The 20,237-nt window shown below is 41.5% G+C and overlaps 1 protein-coding gene across 1 annotated transcript in view; it reads left to right on the top strand.

The window, feature by feature from the left end:
- The window catches only part of MAP3K5 (mitogen-activated protein kinase kinase kinase 5), a 150,939-nt gene that overhangs the window by 111,500 nt on the left and 19,202 nt on the right, over positions 1 to 20,237 (top strand). The window contains exons 15-21 of the mRNA XM_014956153.1: positions 10,153 to 10,286; positions 14,057 to 14,184; positions 15,418 to 15,554; positions 16,767 to 16,872; positions 17,843 to 18,000; positions 18,461 to 18,638; positions 19,499 to 19,519. Of these exons, the coding sequence (XP_014811639.1) occupies positions 10,153 to 10,286; positions 14,057 to 14,184; positions 15,418 to 15,554; positions 16,767 to 16,872; positions 17,843 to 18,000; positions 18,461 to 18,638; positions 19,499 to 19,519 (862 nt within the window). The remainder of the gene's footprint in view (positions 1 to 10,152; positions 10,287 to 14,056; positions 14,185 to 15,417; positions 15,555 to 16,766; positions 16,873 to 17,842; positions 18,001 to 18,460; positions 18,639 to 19,498; positions 19,520 to 20,237) is intronic.

Genomic DNA, 20,237 nt, shown 5'->3' with positions numbered 1-20,237 from the left:
TTCAGGTGTTTTTCTTTCCATCTCTTGAGTGTCAATCTAGAAGTTATGCCTATTGACACGTCATTCATAAAAATGACTTATTTATTTTCTTCTGTGTGTCACAGAAGGGTATCCACGAGTGGAACTTCAGTGCTGCTTCCATCAGGGGAGTAAGGTAAGTTGTTTCCCTTTCATGTTTTGAAATAAAGAGAGTAAGTGAATGGGTATTGTCTAAAGCTGCTGCTTGTGGACCTTGGTGGAGTAACAGACACAGAGTTGGAGCAGAGTATTTGCAGGCACTTCCACAAGTCTTAATTTGGATTCAGAAATGACCACTTGCAGAGTTCATAAAAATTAGCCAACCTAGCCCATTGAATTAAAGAGCTAATATTTTTTAAAAGTAGGTAGCCACTTACATTATCCTAATTAAGGTGGAATTAAAATAGCTGCCAATGTCATTTTGCCCAGTTCTGTCCCAGTGAGGAGCTGCCTGGTGCACAGAATGTGTAAGCCAGGAAATAACATGTAGATGCAGATGGGAGGTTATGAAGAACTGACAGGATCAGGGTGTCTTGCAATGTCCTGATTGCTTACCTGTTTTGGGGTTTTGGTGTGAGTGGGTACGTTTGGTGGTTTTTTTTTTTTCTGTGTCTGTTTATGGTAAATGACAGCAAAACTGTTTCAGAGAGGGCCAGTAAGGAGAGTGGTAGATACACCACAAGGTAGAAACTTGAAGGTTGTTTAAGAGAACAGAAAAGGGGAATCAAAACAAGGAAAAAAACAACCCCTAACCTCCCAAAGATTCATGTGAAGTAGGTTAAGGTAGATTAATAAATCATAGGAACAGGAATGACACGTTCAGGACTGGCTTGACTGGATTAGAAGAGAACCATGTTACACGCTCAGGGCCACCTCTCTTCTCTTCAGCACACCTCCCTCTGCAGGACAGGGCTCATGAGATAATGGCAAAGGAGGGAACTTTGCCATCTGTTTGCTTAATTTCAGCAAGATGTTGTCTGTCTGCTGGGGAGACTTCTCTAGGGAGACTTCTTTACTGGATTGTCTCTTAGTGCCAGTAGAGAACAGCCAAATCTGAGCCAGCGGGTCCGCTCTGCCACCCCAGGCTCAACATAATGTGTGATGTACATCCTCTTCAGCAGGTTCCAGCCTTGCAATTTGTATCTTCTGATATTAAAAAAGTCATGCTCTACCAGTGCTGTGACCTCTTCAGCTAAATTCGTGATCTTAGTCTCTTTTTCTTTTCTTTTCCCCTAGGATTTATCTATATTTCAGCATCCTGCAACTTTTGACTTTGGTGTTTGCTTTTAGTGTAATTATAAAAAAAAAAAAAAAAAACCAGTCCCAAAATCTTAGAGTTTTTAAAAATACTCATTGCTCTGTTCTAATAATAACTGTTCCATCCACACAAAGCTGTTGCTATGTCTGCAGGACGTTTTGCACAGATGGATGATTCTTTCTCCTTCCAAAAAGTGACTTAAAAAACCAAACTATCAGTAGGCACAAGAACTCAGTCCTGTGGGATTCAGCTTATTTTAGGCAAAAATTGCAATGATACGCTTAGTTTAGTCTGGTTTGGGTTTTGGTTACGGTATGTTTTTGTATGCTTCTAAAAAAAGAGGAAAAAAAGTCTTTATTTATTGTCATTTTTATTTCTTCCCCTCTCTCTTATTAAATCGTGCTGTGGTCAGAACTCTTTCTCCTGCGTTTCTTATTTAAACTGCCAATTGTCATTTAATTTGGCAATTAAATTTCCAATCTGGACAGATGTCCAAAGCCACTTGGAAGATTTTACAGTGAGCCAAGAGTCACTGTGAATTCTTAGAAAACTCCCTGGCTGCCTCCATGAGGAGCTGCAGGGGGAAATCTTTATCTTATGCAAGTCTAAAACTGAATAAGCCTCTTTTTTCTTCTTCTTCCTAATATATACAAGTTTCTGATCACTTAATTTTTCAGGGTTTTTCAGGGCTTTTTTTTTTTTCTAGTTTTATGAAGACAGATATTCTTTGGACTGGGAGAGCCTTCAGAGCCAGGCCTGCTCCTAATCTATTTTTATATTAAGGCTATTTTTGTCTCCTTTGAAGCTCCTAGACTTAAAGCGGTCTGGGAAGGAGGAGTTCCCAGCTTTATGAGGATTCTCAGCCTTTCTACACTAGTAAGAGCCAGCTTTAGAAATGCAGCCTCAATGCACAAGGCAGGTCTTTGTTGAGAAAGCCTCCAAGATCATGTATAAAGGCCTCCATAAATATTTACTGCATTACACAAGGAGACAGCAGGTCTGAAGAGACATCTAGCATTGAAATGGCTGGTGGTTTTGGTAAATACCTCCAGGATGTGACTGAGGGGTCACTTCAGTGGATGGATCAGATGGTGTAGTCAGCATCTCATTTTGTGAATAATAGTTCGGGTCTCAAGAATCACAGAATCACAGAATGATATGGGGTTGGAAGGGACCTCTGGAGATCATTTGGTCCTACCCCCCTGCTAGAGCAGGGTCACCCAGAGCAGGTTGCACAGGAACGTGTCCAGGTGGGTTTGAATGTCTCCAGAGATGGAGACTCCACCACCTCTCTGGGCAGCCTCTTCCAGGGCTCTGCCACCCTCACAGGAAAGACGTTTCTCCTCATGTTGAGGTGGAACCTCTTATGTTCAAGTTTGTGCCCATTCCCTCTTGTCCTGTCCCTGGGCACCACTGAAAAAAGACTGGCCCCATCTTCCTGACACCCACCCTTTAAGTATTTATAGGCATTGATCAGATCCCCCCTCAGTCTTTTCTTCTCCAGACTAAAAAGACCCAAGTCCCTCAGCCTCTACTCATCTGAGAGGTGCTCCAGGCCCCTCATCATCTTTGTAGCCCTCTGCTGTACCCTCTCCAGCAGTTCCCTATCCTTCTTGAACTGGGGAGTTCAAAAAGTACATAGAGCTCTCTGAGCAGTTCAGTGCTAAATCACACCCTGCATGCAGGCAGCCGTACTAATTGTGTTTAGCTTAATAAACTCATTAGCAGGTTGTGTGCTGATGTAAATAACCTTGCTTTTGTCATATGTCTCTGTGACCTCTTAAACACAAATGTTTATTATTTAATTGGGCCCAAAAAGGGCTGTTAATCTTAAAGGTTTCATCAGAGCTTTCGGAATGCGGCAGCTGCTCCAAGGTGCTCCGCATCTTAGGTTATCCAGAAAAGTCCCTAGTGTTCTGCAGAGCTGGCATCCTATGAGCAAGAAGGTACCATCTTTATTATTCCAACTTAAAAATAAAAAAGGAAGCAGCAGGTTGTAGAGAGGCGGGGATTGGTCTCTTCTCCCAAGTCATGGGTGATAGGACAAGAAGAAATGGACTCAAGCTGCACCAGGGGACGTTCAGATGGATATTAGGAAAAATTTTTACATTGAAAGGGTTATTAAGCTTTGGAATGGGCTGCCTAGGGAAGGGGTTGAGGCACCATCCCTGGAGGGATTTAGAAGACGGGCAGACGTGGTGCTTGGAGATATGGTTTAGTGAAGGTTTTTGTCAGCGTTGGGTTGACGGTTGGACTCGATCTGAAAGGTTCCTTCCAACCTCTGCAATTCTATGATTCTGTGACTACAAGTTGGCTTCTTCTGTGTTTGGGACAACCCCCAGATTATGAAATACTTGCTGCCTGTGTTGTTTCCACGGGAGAGTAGCTCAGAGGTCATGCTGAGGGATGTAGTATTAGAAACAGTGAAGAAGTTGGATTGAGATCTGCATCTGGTATTCTTCATAGCTGGAGAACTGACAAGGCTGCTCATCTTCCATCCCAGGTTCTCAGAGCTTGGGATCTCATCAGACTCTTTAATTATGACCATGGGAGGTGTTTTACTGCTGCACTTCTAGAAAACAGACACAAGTTCCATGGAGGTGCTTTTCTGTGGTTGCTGCCAGTGCTCCACTCTTATCTGCTGCTTCACCTGGAAGAATTTATGAACAGAAGTGTTGCAGTATTTATTTCTCATGGACTAAGGGCATTTCTGGATGCACCCGAGCTGGGCACAGGGCCATACATCATGCTTCCTTGTTTTTCTGTGGAGTTTTGCAAATTCAGCCCCAATTCTGCCATCATAGAAGCCAGCGGGTGCTACCTGTGCTCAGGAACAGTCAGAATGAGGCATTTCCTGAGCAAATTATCCCCTCTTTTTTTATAACTCAATATTTTTCACTCTTCTTTTTTTCACTTGAGCAACTTTTTTTTTTTTTTATTTAGGGAGGAAAGCAACATATAAGCAGTGTAAATGCTCACTTAAAGGCCTTAAATATTTATGAATTTGCCTGCCCTCTGTGTACACTCCACATTCTTACCCTTTTATTCACCGCTGGGTTACTCAGTGGCTTCTGTACACGTCAGGTTTCGACTGACGGTTTATTCACTGAAATGTTTAAACTCACATCAAACCTGAAAAGAATGAGTAATTCTGTTGACATCGGCTACTCCGTCTGTGGAGAGCTGACCTATAGGCTTGAGAAACTTGAATTAAAAGGCAGTTTATAAATTGGGGACAGCGACTGTCCTCCCAGATTACTTAGCACTTATGAATTTTTCCTAATGTAAAAATAAATGAGTCACCGCAGCCAAAGACAAATATTCTTACGATGAAGCTCGCTCTTCTCCTAAGTAGCTTTATGAAAGGCAGCCCCCCCCCAGCTCATCTAAAAAGCCCTTTGTTTATCAAAAGTTAGAGAGCTCATAAAAAGCAGCAAGGATCAGACAACATTAGGTATCCATTGAAGGTTGAAAATGACACCTATTTCCTGACATTTAAAGAAAAACTGTTACGTTAATCAAATCATCAATCCTTTGGCACAACATAGGATACCATTCTACTTTATTGTGCTATAAATTAATTTAAAACATGATGGCTCCTCTCTTGATCCAGCTAAAATAGATTGATTTCACTAGGACTGTGGTTTTTGTCCAGTATCTTAAGAACATTAATAAAGAGACTAATTTGTCTTGGTTGCTCAAATACTGCATTATATTCCCTTGTAACACCTCTAGCCATCTTTTTTTCCCCAATTTTCTAATATATTGACAATCAATTCAATTCCCCTGCATCAGCTTGACATCTGGCACTCAACACATGACAAAGTTTCAGAAAGAGCTTTTTCAATTAATGTTTTATATTTTCTGTAAGGAGCACAGTAATGACACGCACATAAAACAGTTCTGGTGAATGATTGTCTTTGGAAGAGCTGCAGCCTCCTTGGGGCAGAAAACTGACAACTCTACCAGAGTTTGCACCTCTTCTGCTCTTCTGTGGAGACACCTATGCATCCATAAGAAAATGGCATACGTCCTTCTTCTGTGCCTTTGTTCCCCTGTACAGCAGATAAAACCAAAACTAAAGAAAAGGGGAGGTGGGCAAGGGTGGTGAAGTCATTCGCCTCGTTTTTTTGATGCTGACTTAATTTTACAATATTTTTCCAACATCATAGAATCATATTCTATGATTTGCCCAGGCCGGAAGGGACCTCCAAAGGTCATCTAGTCCGACCTCCCCGCAGTCAGCAGGGACACCCCCAACTAGACCAGGTTGCCCAGGGCCTCATCGAGCCTCTCCTTGAATATCTCCAGGCCTCAACACCTCCCTGGGCAACCTGTTCCAGTGTTCCACCACCCTCACAGTGAAGAAAATCAGGAATATTTGTGTTCAGGATTGAGCTGTAGCCGATTTCTAAAGTGGGAAGAACTCCTGCTTGAGTTCAAAGTCTGGCTTTATAATGGGATCCTGAAAGGGTGTTCCATCCTGGCTGCAGAAGTGGGAAATTAGGGGCTTTACCTAAATGCAATGAAGACAAAGATGACTGGGGTCAATGGAAAAAACCCTATTAACTTCTTTGCTCCTACTCTTTCTTGGGCGATGTGTGGACGAGGGGGACAAGCTGAACGACAGCAAACAGCACAGCGTGAACTTTGGAGGATAAAACATTTGTATTTGTACAAACATTTGTATTTGTACAATAAAGAAAAAATATGGTGTCTTAGGTTTAATCTGGTCCTTTGCCATGTGAAATGGGTTGATCTGTGGGGTTTGGTATGGCTGATGGAAGTCAAAATCCATTTTTCCAGTAACACGTTCTGCTTGGCTGTTCTTCCAGCATCTCCAAGTTTGAAGAACGATGCTGTTTCCTCTACGTGCTGCACAACTCGGATGACTTCCAAATCTACTTCTGCACGGAACTTCATTGCCGAAGGTGTGTGTCACTGGTGTTATTTTGGAACAAACCCAGCCTGTGGTTGGGGTGGATGGTGTCTTGCCTGCACAACAGGGACCGATTGTCTCAGAACTGTGGTGAAAGTTGGTCTGAGCATCCTCAGTGATCACCATTTTTTCACAGAAAAGCTTAGTACTACAACTCCCTGGACATATACGAGCTTTGAAGGATCAAAGCACAACCTCAGACAAACGTTGAAAACATTGGATTACAAATTTAATGATTTTTTTACACACTTGTGGGATTATTTTCCTAATATTTTTCATATTAAGGCTTACTACAAGTGTTTGTTGCTCTCAATCCGACAAAGCACCTTAAACTTAAAATGGACTTTCTGAAGTGGGAACATTTGGAGTAACAACAAGGTCTGGTCAAGATTTCCTTTTACTGTAACTAAAATTATTATTAAATTATTATTAAAGAAGCACACTTGATTTCCTTTACATTAGCATCATATTTACCTGAGCAAGATTGTACCAGTTTCCCTACAGGAAACTTGGCGGGGGGTTGTTGCACAAAATTAGGGTTTCTCTAAGCTGTGTTTCTGCTTCGTAGGCTTGAGGGTTGTGGTCTTGAATTGATCCACAAGGCATTCCCAGAGGAAATTTCATGTCATTTTGTGCTAAAAAAGGCTGCAACTTTATGAAAAATCACTGCAGTTCTCCATATTAATGGCTGTGGCCGCCTCCCAGCCCAGCCCCTGGCTTAATCCATTTTAATTTGTACAGGTTCTTTAGCCATGTTCATTCCCCTTCATATCTGGGTACTTCTTAGAAGAGGAGTAAGCAATACCTTAGCATGACATGCTATTTGTACTTGCATTCTTTCAAAGGGGTAGAAGTCATACGTAATAATATTTATTTCTTTAAATGGAAAATTGTAAAATAGATCCCCTTTTCATTCAAGTAGAAACTTGAAGCTGCCCCACAAAATCTCCTCCAGGTGTAGGCAAGATTTTGAGGCGCTTCTCATTGTGCTTCAGTGCTTTCATTGGATGTAAAGAAATGGTACAGGATGAGACTTTCACTTGAAACATAGACTTTGAAATGTGAATGCCATTAGTAATTTCAGCCATGATGGAGTACGTAAAAAACAGGAGGAAAACTGCTGATTTTGACTGTTAATTCTCCATGTAAACAAAAATATATTTTTTTCCTTTATGCTCACAAACATTTATGCTGAGTTTATCTATACTTCAATCCTCTTTTGGTTCATTCCTTACTTTAGAGAGAACCTTTCTCTTTGTCCTTGTACCGTCTCAAGTGTGTGTTTGCTTTGCTTTTTTTTTCCCCCCTTTTAACAGGTTTTTTGACATGGTGAACAGTATCACGGAGGAAATAGGGAAGACCACAGAGGAAGGGGAATGTGATGGAGACTCTCTAGAGGTATTTTTGCCTTTTTTTTTTTTTCCCAGCATACGAAGTATTTCGGTTTTCTAGTGTAGCGTTTCACTGGAGGGAGTAAATTACTCATCCCTTCTCTGGAAGAAGTTAGACAAGTCACTGTTTGCAAAACGTTATCCTCTGCTGTTTAATGATTCTTTTTAATGGTCCTCATGTTTTATAACCAGCTTAGCTAAATCTCTCCTATTTCAGTTAGCATACTCATTTGAGAAGGCGCCCAACTCTGGAATTCTCCAGTCGTGCTTATCACAGAGTGACTTTTGCACCACTTTCTTCGGAGTGTAATCAGAGTCAGGCGGCATTAGCATCTGTTTAAATTTTAAAGACTGTTTGCTGCCTGTTTCACGCATCGCTGGAGTTGTGTGCGCTGACATTATTGGCAGGTCGTCTGCACCACACGTGCGGATTTAGTTGTAGGAGAGGAAGGCTTGTCCTTGCTGGTGACCATCTGTGGGCGAGCACAGCAATGTACAGCAAACTTAAATGGTGATGATGATGGTGCTGCTGGGAGCCTGTTTATACTCTACCCCACTAACTCCTATGCTGGAGTCCTCAGCATAGGAAGGACATGGAAGGGGTCCAGAGGAGGGCCATGAAGATGCTCAGAGGGATGGAGCACCTCTGCTATGAAGACAGGCTGAGAGAGTTGAGGTTTCACTGAATTTCACTGAATTTCACTGAATTTCTAGAGTTGGAAGGGACCATAGAGATCATCTAGTCCAACTCCCCTGCTGAAGCAGGATTGCCTAGAGCTAGAGCATGTTGTTCAGCCTGGACAAGGGAAGGCTCCGGGGAAACCTTAGAGCCCCTTCCAGTACCTAAAGGGGCTACAGGAGAGATGGGGAGGGACTCTTCATCAGGGAGTGGAGCCATAGGATGAGGAGTAATAGTTTTAAACTGAAAGAGGGGAGTTTCAGATATGATATTAGGAAGAAATTCTTTGCTGTGAGGGTGGTGAGACCCTGGAAGAGGTTGCCCAGAGAAGCTGTGGCTGCCCCATCCCTGGAGGGGTTCAAGGCCAGGCTGGATGGGGCTTGGAGCAACCTGGGCTGGTGGGAGGTGTCCCTGCCCAGGGCAATGGGTTGGAACTCAGTGATCCTTAAGGTCACTTCCAACCTGACCCATTCTTTGATTCTGTGAACTTGCGCTGAACCTTAGGATGCCCTACTTCTGCTCCTACCCCTGTTAGCTAAATTATAGCTTCTCTGGGTACGTCCCATGACATTCTCACCTCGGGTTTCTACCTGAATGTACACATAGTTGAAAAGCAAGTACAGGGCCATTGGGTGCAATGCAATACTTTGGGTGTTAAGGCTTTCTTCTAGATGGAAGGGAACTGGAAAGACCGTCTAATCCCACGTCCCACATGAAAGTGTGGTGCCCTAAAGCTCTAGAGACATCCAGACCTGACTGACTCAGTGCTGCATAATGAATACAGAGAGCCCTCTGTCCCAGTTCTCTCGTTGGCATCTTATAATAGATCTGAAATCGAAGACAGGACAAAGAGAAACCACAAAGAGTGACTTGTGGGATAGAAAAATACCCTTTAATGAGAACCTTAGGGTGCCTAATTTGTTTATTTTAGCAAAAAGAAAAGCGGTGGGTGACTTGATTACAGTGGGTGAGTATTTTTACAGGGAAAATTACAATGTGCTAATGGTCTCTTTAATCTGTTGAAGAAAATTGTAATGAAATAGTGACACCGAAGAAATTTGAATTAAGAGGCATGACTTCACCATGAGAGTAATTAAATGTTGAAACAAAAGTACGAAAAGGAGTAGTGGATTCTCTCTTTTATTAAGAAGATAGCAATCTTTATTTGGGGGTAAATAAAAAACACTTTATCTAGGCATAAACTACTGGGTTTAGCATGGGAGTGAGCATGTGAAATTACAGGTCTGTGTTACCCAAGAGGCTAGATGAAATAATCTATCTAATGACTGTTTCTGGACTGGCCTTCAACACTTTGAAATTCAAATTCAGCCGAAACCAGGCTGAATGCCCTGCAATCCTGCCTGCCCTCCGTCGTCGCCACACTCTGCTGGCTGACCCACCACCGGCAAAATTGAGGTGGTGCTGGTCTGGGGAGATGTGGTGAGGTCAGGAGAGCGTCTGGAGCAAATTCAGTGTATCCTGCCTCCCTTTTTCTGCTTGTGTGGGAGCCCAAAGTCTCCGTCTGGCTCAGGGTGCCCTCTGTCGTCTCCTCTCCTTTTTACAGCACCTGCCAGCAGAACTGCAGACGCTGATGAGTAAGACATACAAGAGTAATTACACAAAACAGGTAGAGGCTTGGCTTTGTGCACCTACCTGACATGGACACCTTAGAAGCCAGTGCTTCCTGTACAGTCAGAGGATAGATGTCCTCACGGTATCCGAATTGTCCTCTTGAAGTATTCCTCTTTCCTGTTCCACGGTCTTGCAGAAAGCAGCTGGTGCCCTTGATGCCTTAGTTATGAGCAGGGGGTCAGGTGAAATAAATCTTACCCCTCTGCTTCATCTCGTGGTGTTGTTTGCTTTGCAGTATGACTACGAATATGATGAGAACGGCGAGCGAGTCGTCCTGGGGAAAGGAACTTACGGCATCGTATACGCAGGGCGAGATTTGAGCAACCAAGTCAGAATTGCAATTAAAGAAATCCCAGAGAGAGACAGCAGGTACGGTAACTGCGGCTGATCCCAAATTTTCTGCATTGCATGATTTTATCAGTAACGTGACCAACCAGATGGCTGATTAAAGTATATCTCTTCTACCAAGCTGCCAATAAATTACTTCTCTCTCATATATAATCCCGTTCCCTATCTTTGCAACTAGACTATTCCAAGTTGTGGAATAGATTATGATCACAACTGAGAATTTAGATGTTTACTGGCTTTGGTACTAGCAGTTTATAATACTTTTTCTTTCCAAAGGAAATATTGCTGAGTAGAGACTCTCACTCAAACGTCTAGTGATTAGGCATGCTCAGGCATGTCCTTCTAAAAGAACTATTGAAATTCATGATTTGTGGAGTCCTTTAAAATTCTGAGCTTGATTTATTAATAGAGACATTTTCCCTGCCTGTTTGTGCATCGTTTATGATGAAGCCGCCTCCGTAGGAGGAAATAACTGTATCCTTGTTTGTGCAGTGTTCAATCTACAGCTGATATCAGGAAGGAAGCTGGTTTTACCCATCCCTACAAAGCAGTTGTTGTAGGGAGTGCCAGTATTCAAACCAGTAGATAAAAGAGGCTTATTCTAACCCAACACCGTGGCTGTTACTCTTCTCACCTTTATCTAGAATGCGTGTCCCTGGGGGTAAAAACCACCATTTGTGGGAAAGGAGTATTATTCTCTACAACCTATCCAGCATCAAGTAGTGTTATTTAAATTGTATCGGAGCCTAGATGTTGACAGGACACTGTGTGATAACTCTTACAAAGTTTTCTTTGTGTAATTTTACAGGCTGGAAGGGTCAGTAATGCCACCTGGTGTCCCAGCTGAGGTTCTCTGTCGTGGGTCACTCTTGTGGGCATTCCTTCAGTTATTACCTCCTCACTTTTCTTTGATGTTTTAAAAAAAATATTAATCCTTCTAAATCATTTATATTGACTATTCACTATGGAGAAGTGTGTGGTCGAATTATTTCTCTGTGTCGATATTTTAAAGACACTAGAACTTAGATTATGGAAAGAGGAATCCTCCATCCTCGATATTATTATTGCAAATTTAACTTCAGGAACTATGGCCTCATTACATAAAACAATCTTTTGACTCAAAATAGTTGCAGTTTGGTTTTGTATGTGCTTAGAAGAAATGTGTTGTTTATAAGAACTGTGGTTAATAGAAAGATAGTCTGAATAGAGTAGTATCTACTTTAAAGGAAAAAAAAAATCCAGATTTTTCTTCTCTAATACACATTTTTTTAAAAACATTTTTGATGGAAAGGATTTCAGATTCAGTCTGCAAAGGATACTTGAAAAGAGATTATTAAGAGGCTGATAGTCTTTCATCTAGACTTCAAAAATTTTTTACAGGCTTCCAGGACAAATGTCAAGTGTTATTCTTTTAATGGCAAAGTGAGAAGAAGTTAGTAATTCATTTCTGATTGATTAGAACCTGATCTGTTAGCGCTTTGAAAGAAATCTATGGAAAGAAAAGGATTAGTCTCTGAAGTCAATTCTTAGCATTTTTGAAGTAAAAATGACCATCTTTTGGATTTGTAAGAAATAATTAGGTTCCGAGTCAGAGCATGGCCAGAAATGCCATGATTTCTGTGCAAAAAGCAGTGAGTCTTCGGTACTGCTGTATGTTGAGTATAAGCTACTGAATAATGTACTTAATTGTCAGGGAATGTTAAGACTATGGAGACACATTCTGAAAGAAAAGGAAACATTCCTGCAGTGCTGTTGCAGCTATCAACCATACCAGCTTTCCAAGTTCAAGTAAAAGCATCTTAGGTAGATAATAAGATCTAGCTTTCTAGGATTTAGAACTTGTCAGACTTTGTACCATTTAAAGTCTCCTAATGACTAAGTTCTACAATAATAAATGCTTCGTCCTCCTGGAGAATTTTCTTACGGCTTTATTTCATTATCTAAATTATTTTAGTTGCTCAAGACTCAATTAACTTTGCAGTTTAAAAGTGCAGGGGGAGGAACTGTTATTGTCTTGCTGTTGCTGCTCTGATCGAGCGTCCCATTAGGAGAACTCAGGAATATAATCTCTGATGATTTTGCATTTCTGAATGACTAACAGCGTAGTCAGAATCATTACGTGTGGAGGGGCAAGCCAGAACTCAAATGAGGTTTTAGTAAGGAGATTCGGAGTTGCATAATCACACTTCTCATTAACCAGATACTTTCCCTACTATCTGCAAAGTTGTTTTCCAGAGGGATTTTCACATACCTAGGTTTTTTTTGTTTTTTTTTTCTCCCCTCCACTCTTAAGAGTTCAGCCTCCACTTGTAGCTTGATGCTGTTGTTCGAGTGAGCTCGCTATCCCAAAAGGGAGCACTTTTTTTCAAACAACTTCAATTTTGTTCATATTTTGACTGCTTTCCTGTCACTGGCACTCTCCTGGCTCCAGGGAGAGCTCACTCCTGGACTGGACACAGCAGGAATCACAGAATCATAGAATAGCCAAGGTTGGAAGGAAACTTTCAGATCACCTAGTCCAACCATCAACCCAACACTGACAAAAACCATCAGCAAACCATATCTCTAACCACTACATCTGCCCATCTTTTAAATACCTCCAGGGATGGTGCCTCAACCCCTTCTCTGGGCAGCCCATTCCAAGGCTTAATAACCCTTTCCGTGTAAAAATTTTTCTCATATCCAATCTGAACCTCCCCTGGTGCAACTTGAGGCCGTTTCTTCATCCCATCACCTGTTCCTTGGGAAAAGAGATCGACCCTCACCTCTCTACACCCTCCTTTCAGGCAGTTGTAGAGAAGCTACCCCACCTCCCAATAAATAAGTAAAATAAAAGTTTTCTACCATTTCATTAGGGGACGAGAATGTACCAGTGTTGGTGTGAGGTCTGTGGTGAGAGCAACCTGCTGAAGGTGAAGATGGCAGTAAAACTATTTATTTTGGTGGCAAATAGCTGCAAGGTTGAGTTTGCAGCTGTTAAGTACTCGCTCGGTACAAGCATCTGAATATGTTCTCTGCTTCATCAAGCCTTGACAGCTCCTTCTTACATCTGGACTGATGGAAGGAGGTCTGTGTCCTTCAGCCCTGAAAGTCAGACTGCAAATGTTAGTGCTTTAGTGAAAATAGCCACCAGAATCTCAGCATATCAGCTAGATTTTGCCAGACACCACACAGAATCTGGCAGCTGACCCTCTCGGGGGTATGCAAAAATCCTGCTGAAAAGCTTACATCTCTGAAAAATATTTCACCTTGGACTATATTTGATGAAATTCTTTCAGTCAGTTCTTCCGAATATCTCCCCATGAAATAATTCCATTTTCTTACTCTGATAGCTGTCCATCCTTGCTTTCAGATAAGACTCCTCCTTTAATGAATTAAAATCTAAATGGTGATTTGTTTTCATTATTGAGGTGATTTTAATTAGACAGTAACTTTCTGGTTTACTAGTTCACTTTGGCATGAGTCTGAACCCAACTGCTTGTGTCAATGTTCATTCTCTTCAAGTTAGGCTGGAGAGTAGATCTTTTTTCCCAAATTTTGGTTTGCTCAGTCTGTCTATGTACATTCATAACATTTTGTGTGTGTATATACAATATTATAGATATCTATGTGTATTTATATACGATTGCACAATTTTTAAGTATGTGGTGGTCACACCCACTGTTGTTAAATGCATCTAACACATAGTCATCTTCAGTGTAAACGTGTTTCATGGGACCTAAAATAGAACTTCAGCCACTACAGTAAACACCAAAGATCAATATTGAATAAATGGCTTCTTTTCTTTCCAGGTACTCGCAACCTCTGCACGAAGAAATAGCTTTGCATAAGCATCTCAAACACAAGAACATTGTCCAGTATTTGGGTTCTCTGAGTGAGAATGGCTTCATTAAGATATTCATGGAGCAAGTTCCAGGGGGTAAGATGTGGGGGAGACTCGCTTGGGATTACTTGGGTTTTTTTTTTTAATGTTTTAAAAGTGTAAAATCTGTACTACTGCAACAAGATACATTTCATGTGAATGTAATGTTCCGTAGTATCTCTTCCCTAAATTAATGGGGAAAATTGTATTCCAAGTACTTGAGTCCTCTCGTTCAGTATTTAGAATCGTAGAATCATAGAATGGTTAGAGTTGGAAGGGACCTTAAAGATCATCCAATTCCAACCCCCTGCCCTGGGCAGGGACACCTCCCACCAGACCAGGTTGCTCCAAGCCCCATCCAACCTGGCCTTGAACCCCTCCAGGGATGGGGCAGCCACAGCTTCTCTGGGCAACCTCTTCCAGTGTCTCACCACCTTCACAGGAAAGAATTTCTTCCTACTATCTCATGTAAATCTCCCCTCTTTCAGTTAAAAATGTTACCCCTCATCCTATTGCTCCCCTTCCTGAACAAGAGTCCCTCCCCATCTCTCCTGTAGCCCCCTTTAGGGACTGGAAGGGGCTCTAAGGGCTCTCCGGATCCTTCTCTTTCCCAGGCAGAACAACCCCAACTCTCTCAGCCTTTTCTCTCAGCAGAGGGGCTCCAGCCCTCTGAGCATCTTTGTGGCCCCATTTAGGTAGGATATGCTGTAGATACAGCTCAGGCTGTGGCTCCTTCTGCCTGCAGATCAGAGGTGATCTGGGGTTATCCTACTGGAAAGGTTGTAGCTTGTCTCAGATGGCTGAGCCCTCCTCAGGTACCTGACACAAGAGAATGGTGATCCGTGCTTCTGTTTGAGACCAAAAAAATCACAGCAGCCAGATGCAACCAAAATCCCTTTTTTTGAGCTGAGCTTTTCGAGAAGCTGTGGAGTTGGTGTATGTACATCCATCTTTTTTCACTGTCCTTCAACATTCCTCTGGGGCAGCTTCTCTCCAGGCTTAGGAGAGGGATGAGTGTGTTGATTGAAACGGGTTCTGATCGACTTGCTTGAGGAAGCATGTGCCTCTCTGCTGCAGCTCAGTGGAGATACTGAGGCTCTTTTTAATTATTGAGGCCGGTGATGATGCACGTAAGCATTCTCCTGGAGAGGCCTTTGGTTATAGAAGCGGTGCCTACACTTGGTTTGGGATTACTTTTTGTTGTGACTATTTAATTTTTTTTTTCTTTGTGGGAGAAGGCAGAATTTAATTGGATTTTCACTCTCACTTTTTTGTTCTTCAAAATTATAGGCAGCCTTTCTGCTCTTCTACGATCAAAGTGGGGACCATTAAAAAATAACGAGCAGACAATCGGATTTTACACCAAGCAGATTCTTGAAGGATTAAAATACCTCCATGATAATCAGATAGTGCATCGAGACATAAAGGTAAGAATTTGCAGAGAATTAAACCTCATAGTGTCATGTAACTGCATAACCATTTATTTGTCCTGTAATTTAAAAAAACTCTTTTTTCTGGGAGTTCTTAATTTGCACATATACTGCCTGCTATTCTGAACTATGGGGTAGGTCACAGAATCACAGGACGACATGGGGTTGGAAGGGACCTCTGGAGATCCTCTAATCCTACCCCCACCAGAGCAGGGTCACCCAGAGCAGGTCCCACAGGAATGTGTCCAGGTGGGTTTGGAATGTCTCCAGAGAAGGAGACTCCACCACCTCTCTGGGCAGCCTCTTCCAGGGCTCTGCCACCCTCACAGGAAAGAAGTTCCTCCTCATGTTGAGATGGAACTTCTTATATTCAAGTTTCTGTCCTTTTCCCCTTGTCCTGTCCCTGGGCACCACTGAAAAAAGACTGGCCCCATCCTCCTGACACCCACCCTTTAAGTATTTATAGGTGTTGATCAGATCCCCCTCAGCCTTCTCTTCTCCAGACTAAAAAGACCCAAGTCCCTCAGCCTCTCCTTGTAAGGGAGATGTTCTAGGCCCCTCATCACCTTTGTAGCCCTCTGCTGTCCCCTCTCCAGCAGTTCCCTGTCCTTCTTGAACTGGGGGGTCCAGAACTGGACACAGCACTCCAGATGGGACCTCAGGTGGGGGCCTCAAATGACCACTGACCTCAAATGGTCAGTGAACCATTGTTAATTTGAATTTGCACCAACAAAATATTTTTTTTTCTTTGAGAAGAATTGATATATAGCCACTTAAGGTGGATAAAGTGAATATTTTTTTGATGAAGGGGATATTTTTATTCCTGTTTTCAATGATGGGATCGAACTTTCATAAAAAATTATTAGAAGTGAAGATGATGGTGGATGGGATATTAGCAGGTTCTTTTCTGAGGAGATTGCAGATGAAAAATTTCCCTTCTTAAAAAAAATGAGGCAAAAGGCATGCCTTTTCCATCTCTTAGTAATCTTTAACTGAATTTCTGTAGTAGAGGAAGTTCCCTTTGAGATGAAGTTTCTGATAATGGGATTACATAAGGCAAGAACATTGATTCCTCTTTCCCCTTCCCTGAGAGCCTTAGGAGGTAATTGTTAGTTACTAGAGAGTGCATTGGAGAAACAGGCCATGCGAGAAGGCTCAGGTGAAGAGTCAGCAGAAAAAAATAATTGCTCCGGATGTTCTGTTCCTCAGGGTGATAATGTGCTTATCAACACGTACAGTGGAGTGTTAAAGATTTCGGACTTTGGAACTTCAAAGAGACTTGCAGGAATCAACCCCTGTACTGAGACTTTCACTGGTAGGTTCCCAGAGGAGACTCAATCTCTTTTCCTCGCTCCAACTGCGCGGTGTAGGGTCAGAATCCACAGCTGCTGGACTTGCATTGCCTTCAGATCAATATAAAAGGTTGCTGCAGGAATAACTGGTTTTGCATATGCTGTACTGGTGTGCAGTGTCCAAAGAGAATGCTGAGAAGTTCTCCTTGAGTCATGGAAGTCCTCTACAAAGCTGTGTCTTTCCTGTGTTGTGTTTGAGCCTGTCTCTCCTGTGCATGTGGGTTTTTTTGTCTTGCTGATTGTGACAACACTGATGGAAGGCTATCTTCCATTTTTCTTTCATGACTGGCTTGGGCACCCTGGCTTCATCTGCAGAATCACTTATCAGCAGAGTCTGTCATTGACCTGACTCTCATTCTGCTTGATAATTTGATTTGGATGTTAAATTACACAGTGGCACTTCATTAAATAATTACAGAAAACAAGAAGGGGCTGTTATTTTAATTCCAGCCTCTGCTCTTCCATTTCTGCTTTAAATGGGACAGAATGCAGAATGATGGGTCGGGTTGATTCAGAAAAGGTGTTCATCTCACCCGCTGCTTTAGGTTCAGATTTTCAGGTTTCACTTCCTTTTCCTCTCTGGATGGAATTCAGAGTGACCTTCCTTATTTTCATCTTAATCTTTAATGCAATAAATTAAAATTACATCTGATCCAATGCTCACTGAAACCTCTTAATGAACGTCATTGGCTTTGAAAAGTGATACCATTAGATCAGTAGATTATATCAGATGTTTTTAGCACAAGTAATATTTTTAATATTATTTTGAGTTTTATGTAGAATGCTTATGGAAATCTTTGAATTTTGAATAACCAGTATTTTTTTAACTCTCCCAATATTGCTCACACCCCAGTGATTCTGTCCCTGGTATGCAAATGGATAGCTAAAGGATCGTTAGTGCACTTCAGTAAAAAAAATGAGTGTTTCCAACAGGTACCCTTCAGTACATGGCACCGGAGATCATAGACAAAGGGCCACGTGGCTACGGGAAGGCTGCAGACATCTGGTCTCTGGGATGCACCATCATTGAGATGGCTACAGGGAAGCCCCCGTTTTATGAACTGGGAGAACCTCAAGCCGCTATGTTTAAGGTCAGACGGGTGTTTGTAAACACAGGAAATCTTAGGACTACTCTGGAGAAGTCAGAATTAGGTAGGGGCTGCAGGAGAAGAAGCTAAAGGAGATGCTTGGGTGGTGAGGAGGTGAAGAAGCATGAGCTGATGCAGCTGAGCGGGAGCGCTGTGTGGTTTTGGAGACAGTGATGGAGCAACAGCAGTTGGGTGTTTGAAAACAAAAAAAAATAATTAAAAATGGGAAGCATTCTGCTTTGCCAGAGCCTCTACTTACAATTGTGGGTTTTTTTCATGTAATTGTTTCCACAGTTTGTAATAGTTGGGTTTTTTCCCCTGAATTATTAAACTAGTTACAGAAAGAGAATATAAAAAGTTGAGAACAACATACGGCTTTTATTACCTAAACACTTTTCTGATGCTATTTAATGTTTGGGAAAAGAACAGTGTAGGCCATTGTTTCTCCCTTTATTTTTCTCAGGTGGGAATGTTTAAAATACACCCAGAGATTCCTGAATCCATGTCTGCAGAAGCCAAGGCTTTCATATTGCGATGCTTTGAACCAGACCCCGACAAACGAGCTTTTGCTCACGATCTACTTATAGATGAATTCCTGAAGGTTTCAAGCAAAAAAAGGAAGTCCCCATCAAAGCTCTCAGGTAGGTGTTGCTAAACTCGATGTGGAATTTTTCTGCTGTTGCCTGAAGCTGCTGATTTAGTTTTTAAGGTGAGCACAACAGATCTCCATCCCAGCGAACGCCCCGTTGTAACCTTCTCTTCCAGCAGCTTCCTGCAGAAACACTGGAGTAGCCGAATTCTGTTATGTATGTGATTTATATAAATCCCAGCAGCTTCCTGCAGAAACACTGAAGTAGCCGAATTCTGTTACGTATGTGATTTATATAAATATTTTTGATAAGGTTTCTAAAAGTCTTTTTATGGTTTTATGCAACTTGTGTGTGGTTGTTTGTTTGTTTTTTTTTAATTTGCCTGTGTTTTCATTCAAAGAATGTTTCCATGAGTGTGAGTTTCCCCATTTTGTGTAAGGTTAGAACACACTATCGAGCCTCAGGGAGGGTTTTCTACATCAGCAAAATAATCTTTGTCCCATAGTAAATGTACATGAAATATGTTATTTTTGTTCCACGTACTCATATCCTTTAGTATTGTAAATTAGGGAAAGTAACAAAGGAGTTTTGAGGTGTAAGTGACATTTCCTATGGGTGTGCATACATACATATGAAAATATCTTCTATGTATTTTTAGAGTGATACCTAAAAGAAAGAAAAGTACAAGGTAAAGGAGATGGCATTGGATGATCGCTTTTAATGTGGTTTCCACCATCATCTCCCATATTAAAATTAACTTTAAATCACAATAAATTACACTTTTAAGGATTGCAGACAGGAGAGTCCAGCTAGTCCATAAAAAAGGGAAGAAATTTATCCTTTAGACTATGCTTATTTCCTGTTCTTTTTAGCACACTTAAAGTTCTTTTTTCTTTGTGTTTCTCCCACAGTTCTTTCAGCCAACACAAACGGTGAGTTTTAACATGCTTCTCTATCAAAACATAACTGTGTAGGTACTGGGGTTCTGTTCTGGTACAATTTTTCACTCTAAAGTGCTCCAAGGAGAAGTGGGCCCAATTATGAAAATAAGTGACCTTTCTCTGTTAGGAACCTCGAATTCATGGTGCAGATTTAAACTCCTATTTGTAATCCTACCAGACTATGGCTTAATTGTCCAGGCAGGTGGGTAATAAATAGGACCTTTTAGTGGAAATCTGAGCAGGAAATTGAATGCCTGTTTTATAGGAGCAATAGAGACAAAATTTGTGGAGAAACAGAGATTTTTATTAGGCTAAATTGTGTAGTTGAAAAAAGCAGAATGTATTTGAGCCCCTTGTCAGGTCTGGGTATAGGATAACTCATCTCTTTCCAGAAATGAACTGGGGGTGGGGGAAACAGAGCAAACCCATCATTATCTTCATGCTGAGTTGTTATCAAAGTATGTTTTGAAACATGCACGTATGAAGTAGGTATGAATAGTTATTTTGCAACAGTAATGTGTGCTCTGGATTTAAAAACAAAGTTCTGACTTAACGTGCGTGTTTATTATTAGTCAAAGGCTATGAACTAATTAGACTTGTACAAAATAATCTGATAAAGAAATGTTTCTCATGTCTTAGAGTGTATATATACTTTCATGTATTGTGTATATAAATAACATGTTTATATACACACATAAATTAAGATTTT

This window comes from Calidris pugnax, unplaced genomic scaffold (genome assembly GCF_001431845.1).
Source record: "Calidris pugnax isolate Ruff unplaced genomic scaffold, ASM143184v1 scaffold302, whole genome shotgun sequence".
NCBI lineage: Eukaryota > Metazoa > Chordata > Aves > Charadriiformes > Scolopacidae > Calidris > Calidris pugnax.
Note: the sequence above shows the minus strand (reverse complement) of the source record. Positions and strands in the feature narration are given on the sequence as shown.